We start from the raw sequence: 10,580 nt of genomic DNA, 5'->3' as shown, positions 1-10,580 counted from the left end.
GGCCAATAAGGTTAGAAAAAAAACCGAATGAATGAGAAAAATGGATGAGAGAAAGACGACGAGGCGAACGAAAGGAAAAAAACACTGTCTGTCTAATTACGTAGGATGTGAGGCGAGCGCGCTAAGTAGTTACTAGATCGAATTGATACGCTATAGTCAGGTGTGAAAACTTTATGACAACTACATAATATTGCGTTAGTTGGGTGAGGTGAAGCTGCTGTGTGTATATAAAATGTCACACTCGACGGTCATTAATAACTAACCACTATTATCAATACGCCAGGCCGAAATGACAAACTGCCCTCTGTAAAACGCGCCATTTTTGCGGGCCAAACGGGAAATGCCCGGGCTGAAATGCATTTGCCCCCCTGATTCTGATTAACTGCGCATGCAAAGATGTCAAACAACGTCGCTCGGCCAATGAGATCCTGAGGATACCATTTCAATGCCAAACTTAGCGCGAATTATTGTTGATTGGTTTTTTTTTTTTGCTCTGATAGCTGATGTATTATAGCAACAACTTTCCATACCATAGATTCATGCTACATCTCTGTTAAACATTTTTTCTTTATTAAATGAATTTGTACGATTTGCCTTGTGTATACACCTTATTCCAAAATGGCCGCCATTTTAGTATTCTTTTGTTTCCATGCAAATTGGCCCTTATGGCCTCGTTCAAGGTTAAATATTCTAGTGAATTTTACGTTTGAAAGCGAGGCCATAAGGGCCAATTTCCATGGAAACAAAAGAATAGTAAAATGGCTGCCATTTTGGAATAAGGTGTATTGATAATAATGATTAATCACATGACTTTTGTCGGGCATATAGTTTATTCGTGTCCTCGTAGTCATTTGCACCCTTCGGGCGCAAATGATGCTACTCGGGCCACAAATAAACTATATGCGGTCATGTAATTGCCTAATTCTCGAAACGAGTGCCAAGGGGGTGCATGGAATGACCGTTGTGTTATGTATTTGTCAAAAAGTATCACACATGACTGTGGCATATCAATTTTAGTCACAACTGTTCGAAAATGGTTTAGGATGACTAATTGGTGCTGCTCTTGCTTTGCACACTGTTTCGCAACCGAGCCATAAATTGAACTGAGAAGAAAAAGAAAGGAAAAGGAAAGGAAAGGAACTTTATTTAAGTGTCTAGTCATTCTAGCGCTGGAGCCCTAGTTGGGACACTGTAAAACTGAAATTAACAATTAACACAAATCAAGTCAAATATTGGTTTTTGAGGAGAGGGGAAACCGGATTACCCGGAGAAAACCTCTCGGTGCAGAGAGAGAACCAACAAACTCAACCCACATCTCTGACGCCGAGTCAGGGAATCGAACCCAGGCCACATTGGTGGGAAGGAGTGCTCTCACCACTGCGCCATCCCTGCACAAGGGCCGAAACAAGGGCCTGCACAAGGGCCGAAAAACTCACACTAAGGCCCCCGAAAACGGGCCAGTTAGTTCGTCAGGGGTATGAAGCGTAGGCCCTGTACTGCATGTGTATAAAAACTGATTTGTTAATAATCATCATCAAAGAAAGAAACCAAACACTGGTCGCAAAGACTCGGCGTTATGGTATGACCTAGGACCCGTCGAAAGTCCCGAAACTTTCAGGGCCTTTTTCGAGTGGCATAACTCCCTATGTACTTTATGAACGGAGAGTCACCAAACTTCATAGCCATTTTGCTTTTCGTTATTTTGAAAACATGTCAAAAGGCCATCTTGTCAAAAAAATTGGATAGCAGTTGTAAATGCCCTTTCTGGTCCGAAAAGATTTCGGGACGTTGGAGAAACGGGGCCCTGGTTATAATAGCAAACTCCAGATTGGAGCACAAACGCTATCACGAATTGGAATTCTCTGTTCTGCACATGCGCACTAGCTTTGGATTGCGCTATTTTTTTTTTCTTTGTGCATCAACTCATACTCCACTCTACAGGTCCCTCATGCCTTGGAAGGGAGGTTACGGATCCTAGTGCATCTGTTCTTGCAGTCAATCGCACCAATGACCGGCTTCTCAATTATATTTTACAGGGCGCCTGTGTGTGGCGCAGCAGCTTTAATGCAGTACTTTTTTATGGCAGCTTTATGCTGGATGCTGGTGGATGGAATTCATCTTTACTTGTTCACTGTTAAGGTCTACAACGTTAGCCACAAAATGCTCGTGTATCATCTCTTGTCATGGGGTAAGCCCATAATGGTTAAAATCAAACTGTATCGATTTCGTAGCTCCTGCAACGTATCATAAAGTACTTCTATATACTATTTTAACCACAAACTTGCTTTTAATCGCGCAATCTGATTGGCTAATTTTCCGTTGTTGATAAGAGTCTAGACAGCGCTGTACGCGTCATGCTCGCGTCAATTTATCACGCAATGTAATAGCCAATCAGGAACGCCATTTTTCTGGAAAAAAAACAATCATATTGCGAGAAAGTTATAGACAACGCTTGCTCTTTCTTTGTGTCATGATTTTGGTCACGCTCTGAAATGAAAAAATTTTTCTTTGGCGTTGAATATTGTGGCAAAAAAAACAAATCGAAAGTGGTTCAGCGTTGTCTGTACTTTTATCGACAACGATATTCGTCGGTGATAAAAATGTTGTTGTGGACTCACTCGGCTGCGTCTCCTGAGTCAACAACATTTTGACCACGTCGATTTGTTAAGTTGCTGCATTTGCAAGTGAAGTGCTGCGAATGAGACGTGGAAGTATTGAGTAATATTTGCACAACTTTTAAAGCTTGCAGTTGTATTTAATGCATTGAAACAACAAGCAAGCAATGATTTAAGACAATTTTTTTATTGACTCAACTGCAAAAATGTCTTTAACTGAATTATAAACCCCTTTGCGATTTTTTTTTTAAAGTATTGACTTAAAATATTATTTCCCGTAAAATGTTGCATCTTTTATGTTCAAATATATGCACATGAAAAAATTACTCGATTCTGATTGGCTGAGAGCAGTGCAGTTCAAGTGTAACACCCAGTGCAAAAAGTGTAACACCGGTGCAAAAAGTGTAACACCAGTGCAAAAAGTGTAACACCAGTGCAAATTACACATCGTAATTGGATTTTGATTTGCAGAAAGACATTGGGAAAGTTAGGCCAATGATCTCATGTAAACGGCAATGACCAAATTTGTGTAAAAAAACTCTGAAAAAAATTTTTTCTCTTTTTCTCGAATGCGAAAAAAGGGCTTCAAGAAAACAATCTTCCGGCACATTTTTTTTTTCGAATTTTTTCATGTTTGTATTATTAATAGTAATCATACGGTTTTCGCGTTCAATTTGGAATTAATTTGCACTTGTGAGTTTTGAAATCTGCTGAAGCCACTCGCCTCGCCGAAGCGGCTCGTGCAATTTCAGCTTTTTCAAAAACTCACTCTCGTGCAAATTATTATTCCAAATTGAAACCGCTCGGTTACGATATTGATCTGTGATCACAGAATGCATCAAAATCATCAGGACAGACAGACAGACAGACAAAAAATAGAAATCGATTCCCAGCCACTCTGAAAATCATCCCTGCAAATTTCAGAGAAATCGACCTTCAAGATTATTTTCATTAACTGCGGTATAATAATACATTTTACAACAAAATCGATCGTTGGGTGCCCCTGACGCGTCGCCAGAAGTGATGATTTTTTTGTCACAATATGCCTCCCAATCAAAAAGTATCATATCATGTTAACCTGAAATCATTCTAAAAGGTTTCTTTTCGCAAAAAGTAGGTAATTTTGAGAGTGGAAAACAAGTTAACGGCCGAAGTTATAGACAAGTCACGTGGAATACTAATGATCGATGTTTATGCAACAGAGTCAGAACTTTACAATTTTTCACATGAATATCGGTTACGATTGCGATGTTTTGCAATAAAAACCAGCCAGATGCCTTCGCTAGGCTCCAAAGAAGCTCTCAATGTAATTTTTCCGTGACTTCGACTAAAATTCTTTTTTTTCTTCCTCGACTGCGGACGCCATTTTTCTCGCTGGAGGGTCACAGAATGACGTCAAAATCTCTCGCTGGAGGGTCACATCAATCATTACGTCTTAAAATATTATCAGGCACAGACAGACAGACACAAAATCGAGAAATCGCTTTTTCCTGGCATATAGAGCTCACAGGGAGACTCATCAAGATCACTCAGACATTCACTGACTCACTGGTCGCACAATAATCACAAGTACTGAGATCACTCGTCAAAAACTCATTCAACTTCACAGTCAAACGATTGAAACTCTCCAATTCGGATACGACCCCAATTACAATTAAAAAATACACTTTTTGATGCCCTTGTCAAACCTATACTACATATGGATCACGAAATATGGGGACATCGGAGCTATTATCATATAAGACAAATTTGACAAAAGCACTATCGAACAAGTCCTCCATCAAGTTCTCGCTAAACAAACTCCCTCGCTCGCACACTCACCCATGGTACACAGAGAAACATTGCCTGTAGGGCAGAACTTGGACGGTACCCTTTAAGTATAGACATAAAAGCTTCAATATTTAGTTACTCGCTTAGATTACAGCTTAAAACAGTCAACCCTCTATTAAAGGAAGCCTTTCATCACGCAAAAAGTCACAGCCAATTTTTTGATGTATTAAATAATGACGAAACTATACGAATGCACTCTACAGGCAATACATCAAGCCAACTACACATTAAGAATGCTCGTTCCTCCATAAAGAAACAGCTTAAAAAGGACTACATTCGAAATTGGCTGAAGGCTCGCAACAACACTTCCGAAGGCTCTAGAGAGAAATTTACACACAAAGAAGTCAAATTCGACTACCAATTGGAAGACTATCTCAAAACTATCAGAAACCCAGCACATAGAATAAGTATGACAAAATTGCGTCTGGGGGTTCATAGCTTGCGAATACAGACTGGGAAAAATACGAAAATAGAGGTGCACCAATCCCAGTAGATGGAAGAACGTGTTTAGTCTGCAATAGAGGCTATATAGAAGATGAGCGGCACTTCTTGATGTATTGCCCAGGGTACGATAAACATTAGAAATGAGCTCCATTCTCTCCTTTCAACACACACGATGTTGTTTTCAAAAGCCTTAATGATGAGGATAAAAATACGGTATTTACTTACCCTAGAAAACGAAAGCACTTCAAAGATAATAGGGTAAATACACATATTTAATGTTTCAGAAGAGAAAAGACTTCCTAAATGCAAAAGTAATAAAAATAATAATTTTATACCAATTGTATTACAAGTAGTTGTATGATCTTTTAGTTAATTAGTTATTCTAGTAGATATCATCACCTTTATTGTAACGAGACCGATACTATTTAAAGAGTAAGGTGCAATAAAGATTTATACTGTTTACTGTTTACTTGACTACCACTCACTCACTCACTCACTCACTCACTCACTCACTCACTCACGTCACTCACTCACTCACTCACTCACTCACTCGCTGTTTCACTCACTCACTTTTATCGCTCACTCGCTCACTCGCTCACTCGCTCACTCGCTCACTCGCTCACTCGCTCACCTCGCTCACCATGCACTCACTCACTCACTCGCTCGCTCGCTCGCTCGCTCTCTCGCTGACTGACTGACTGACAGTAGCCAGGGCTAATCCTTAGTATCTGGCTAGAAATTTTCTTCTCACTTTTCTTCCGGCCGCGCTACAACCATTTGATGAGGGCCAGTCTCTTGCTTCTCAAGTTGCCTCGTTCATGCCCAAAATGAATTCTGGGTAGTTCTGCCATTCCATGACAAGGGAAGACCCCTGATTCTCGCATTTCGTAGATTTTTCTTATATGGGCCACCCAGTCCTACCGGCAAAATACAGCATCGATTGAAGTTTTTAGCTTTGGAACTTTTGCCAAATTGTGTCGGTAGGTCCTGGAATTCGTCCACAGAAAGACAAGAGAGACAACTTCACTCGTGAACCGCCATGTTTACAACAGAGCATTTTAGGCGTCCCAGTGTGCACGACACCATCTCTCGCCTCTGTCTCGAGAATACCAGACACGCACGGCTCTTACGTTACGCTTATGCGCGGCTGTAGAATCAATTAAAATATCAAGTCCTTGTAAAACCAGCATCTTTTTTGGGTATGCTACGTATCAATCTCGACCCCAGAGCTCTTCTATTTTGTGCATAAGAGCTCTGAGAAACCCTGATACAAAGTGTCTTCTCATTGCTTTTCGTAAAGAAGAATGACAAGCGTCTCTGATTCGTGCATTCATGTTACCACGAGCAGAGAACAGGCGCCGTAAGGTTCACATAGCCAATTGTTGGCGATAAGAACTCTACGGTGCATGTTCTCCTACACTAAAATTTCCCAGAGCCCAGGGTCATGCGCAGACATAAGATCCGGGGCTCTGGCGACGAGAATGGCTACGTATCGGAGACCAAGAAACATTTAGGTATGCGCTGACGGAATATTTGAACAAGAGAGAAAAAATGCAGTACATCCAGACGTGGAGCTGGAGCGTCGTATCAAACGAGTCATCACGGGATTTCGGCCCGTGCGATCGCTTTTGGACGCAGTTGGCCCTTCGCTGCTTTTCTGCTAGCGACCTCGCCTCCCGGTACGGCATTGAGGGAGAGATATGTCGGCACCTAAACCATATGTTACAAATCCCACGCCTACTCACAGCTCCAGACCGCCCTTGTCATCACAATAGACCAATTTCAATACATTAAAATTCAGTCCTAAACAAAAGGCATCATCTAGAGGCTCTGGGGAATAATTATGAGGATTTGTATGAGTTTATTCCCCAGACCCCGGCCTCGAGATGTTACGTTTTGTTTAGGGTCTGAATTTTAATATATCGCAAGGGCTATTTAGCGTAGGATTTCCATCGCAGCACTTTCATGGCAAAAGTCATTTTACCTCTCATATGGTAAGCACTGGAAACACGGAACAAAGTGTACAAGTGTACGCCCGCGCCCTGCTAAGGCAAACAGACACACATGCATAGACTTTCTTTCATCTCGAATTTCAGAGCAACTAAATAGAGCTACTATCTTAATTCAAGACATTTCATTTACAGCTAAACTACATAGCAAATAATACGGATACATAACAAATATAAGATATTTAAGGTATTTAGGTGTTTTTGTTTCCTCTTCATTTCCCTCTATCCGTATTCTTTCCCAAGGTTGAGCACCCAGACGAAGCCCGCCGAAATCATCGAAGGAAAAGGGCCATAAATTCGCTCCCAAGGATTCGATCGTCTTGAAATTCCACGTAGATCACGAACAATTCCTCCGCTAGCTATTGGTCTTCTTCATTCGAGCCGCTTGTACACGGAGAAGGAATTAAGGGCCGCCAAACTCTGCAAAGTTTAACATTTGCTTGCTTTCAATGGGCACATGGTGCTCAATCGTGAGTCTTATTGCGGGTCGCTAAGAGATCTTCCAACGGTTTTGGGTAAATGCGGGTTGTGAATAAAGCCTCATTCGATGGCTCTCGAAGCAAACGTTTTCAGAGTTGGCGGCCCTTAATTCCTTCTATCGTCCGTGATCTACGGACGATATATTTCTACTCTTGCATAACATAGTACAGTACAGATCCTCATATATCGAGCTTGGGCTACCTGTGGTTTCTTCATTGTGAGGGGCACAATGACCAGCTAGTCTTAGTCTTCTCATACGGATTGTTTCACAGACTCTTGGGAGACTCCCGTAGAGTTCCTGATTAGTTATTTGTTGTTGCCTATGCACGTTCAGGGCCGTTCGCAGCATTCTAGTGTAGCATCCATTGACAGTTTTACCCAGCTTCTTGGTCATGGTCCACGTTTCACTCCCATAAAGTATCCTCTGCTATCTGGCTTTAGTCGTCTCCATCACGGTCTCGTCCCAGGCGGTATCTAAAAACCTCACGCCCCTTTGCACTTTCTTTCTTCAATTCCCCGCTTAGCTTTGATCCTGGCCCCTCTTTTCCCTCTCGTCCTCCCGGAGGACTTGCTTGTTTTGCTCATCCGAACTATGTACGCCATCATCTTTTCCTTCTCACTTAAGTGCAAAGTTCTTCCTGCTGGGTCCTGCTCCAGATTTCTACATTGTTTTTACGTCTACTGCCACTTTACTCGGAAGATCCTCCCGAAATATCGATGGTCACATACGTCTAATATCTCTCTATGTGGATTTGTTTTTTTTGCTTTGTTTCTGCCCCCCGTACAAAACCACTGATATTCATGTCTAACGGCTTGTGCCTACACATCTAGATATTGAGGTTAGATTACTATGTCTGTAGCTACGAAATACCAAGCGCTCTATGCCACTTGTTGTTGGTCGTCAACAGCACTGAAGCTATGTCGAAACGTATGGCAGAAACGCAAGGGTGTATTAATATCACACTTCTCTCCATTTCAGGGATACCTGCAGTTTTTGTCAGCATATCTTTGGGCATCGCGACTGGGATAAACGGAATCGATAGTTTTGTTTTGTCAACGACAAATAGTAAGCTTATCATTTTTGTCAGCAAGCTCTTGCCTTAAGAAAGAGCTTTTGTTTGTTTTAACAGATAAGGAACTACTTTTACTTCTCCTAGAGAATATAAATGGTATGTCCTGCATATCCTGTATATTGATTTGCGGAGTTTAAGATGATTGATGACTGAGACATCGTTGCAGTGAAATCAGGCATGGCTGATGGCCACTTGAAAAAAAAAATTCGAGGTTTGATCAGTCGTTGAAGCCTTTATTGTTTCTCAGAATTCTTAATCAGCTGCATAAGTTGATCATTTCCGACTGCGATGAACTATCTGTCAAAATCGTTTCATTGCTCCTGTCCATAGACCAAGAGTAAACAGTCTCATGAGATAGCAAGATTTAGGGTCAATGAAGTTTTTGTACGAGACATTCGCTGTTAGCTTACTTTTCTAACAACCTTAATTAAGGTGAAACTAACTTAATTAACTGCCTCGTATCGGATTTTCCCTATGACCAACGCGGCTGTGCAGGTGTGTAATTTGAACCACACAAGCCGATTTTTCTTTTTTGTTGTTTTTTTCCTACTCGTCTCACTCTCGATGAAGGTCAAGTGAGTTGATTGAGGATTTGAATGAATGAGTTGCGAGTAATTGGATCCATGCCTTATACGAAATGGGTTCGGGATCGCCATGGGGCAAACATTGCACGTTGTTGTGAGAAAATGTATGTCGGAAAGTTATTCGACGTCCAAAAAACGTTTTTAGAGAGATATCAACGCTTTATTCGACACAGTTTTATCAGAAATCGATTTGGGCAATGTTGACACGTAGCAAGTGTAAGTTTTTGTTTGAATAACCGTGAAATGTGAGACACAATTTGCTGATTAACTTCTTTGCTTGCGTAAAATTTATTGTGAAACGGTCTTAAAGTATTACAAAATTAGGAATAAATCTGGAGGAAATGACTCAATAAAGCCTTTTCAGTTTTATTTACGCGTGTATGGCCTGGCTTTTGGCCTATTTCTAAACTGAACAATTCAAATAATATTGGAAATATGCCTAGTGGCGATCATTGTGCTGTGCGGGGTTGTGACAACGATCGAAGGTACCCAGAGAAGCAAAAGATTCTTCCTCACGTTGGAATGTTTAGATTTTACTCGCCCAGGAATAACAATTTTTTGTGGCGATTCCAAATCGCCCGTGTAAACTAGCGGCGATTTCATGGCGATTTCGTGGCAATTTGTCGCCACAAAATCGCAGCGATTTCGAACATGCTCGAATTTTGAGGCGATTTACTGGCGATTTTTTCACTTTGAGAGTAACAAAGACCTACTTTGGTGTACCCCCGAGGGCAGTTTGCACAAAACATGGCGGACGTTGTTTGCAACACGTCCGCAAAAAAAAGTCGCCGAAAAAAAAAGGAGAAAGCTCCAAAGGAAGCAAGAAAACTTGGTCGCCTTCAGAAGAAGAATATTTAATAAGCCGTTGGGGGCACAGGCAGACTGCCTCTTTAATACATGTTCGGCAGACTACAAGCGGCAGGAGAAGAAAATCGCTGCAAGAGTAGACATTCAGCGAGCACTTAACGATCAGTTTGGTAGCACGTTTACCGGTAAGCACTGTTCTCTTTGATGAACATGAATGAAAATAATTTCAGGGAAAACCAAAGGGGGAATATACGTTTATTTCAGCCTCAGGTTTCAAATACAAAAACATTTGGGAGTCACCTGATTCATTGACTTGCCTACCACTTCGAAACGGCAGTGGAAAGCTAACAAAATTAATACCGTCAATGGGGCGCTGTTTTGTTTTATATATAACACAACTTAAGCTCATACGCACTGTCCACCTATTGTAAGAATATACAAAGTCTTTAAATAGCTGAACAGAAAGTGTATGTATTTGGCCGAGTGCCTTTTTCACGGTCGTACATGGGAAAGTTCAGTAACAATGCTAAGGTTTTGGACGAGCTAATAACCTAACTTCTGATCCTTTCAGTTGAAATATGCCAATTTCCCCAGGTTAAATTTGCAATGTGAAACAATGTTAAAAGCCCCTGAGATGTGGCTGCTAAAATGCTTTTCCTGTGCACCAATTACATTAACACATTGTAAAGATTTATTACATATCAAATTTGTAATAGCAAAGTTGTTTTTCTTTCTTTA

The 10,580-nt window shown here is 41.1% G+C and overlaps 1 protein-coding gene across 1 annotated transcript in view; it reads left to right on the top strand.

Moving 5' to 3' along the window:
* The first annotated feature begins 2,064 nt into the window (after window positions 1–2,064).
* LOC137973472 (adhesion G-protein coupled receptor D1-like) overlaps window positions 2,065–10,580 on the top strand; it is a 28,110-nt gene continuing 19,594 nt past the window's right edge. The window contains exons 1-2 of the mRNA XM_068820303.1: window positions 2,065–2,188; window positions 8,358–8,420. Coding sequence (XP_068676404.1) covers window positions 2,065–2,188; window positions 8,358–8,420 — 187 coding nt within the window. The remainder of the gene's footprint in view (window positions 2,189–8,357; window positions 8,421–10,580) is intronic.

Source organism: Montipora foliosa, chromosome 1 (genome assembly GCF_036669935.1).
Source record: "Montipora foliosa isolate CH-2021 chromosome 1, ASM3666993v2, whole genome shotgun sequence".
In the NCBI taxonomy this organism is placed as follows: domain Eukaryota; kingdom Metazoa; phylum Cnidaria; class Anthozoa; order Scleractinia; family Acroporidae; genus Montipora; species Montipora foliosa.
Note: the sequence above shows the minus strand (reverse complement) of the source record. Positions and strands in the feature narration are given on the sequence as shown.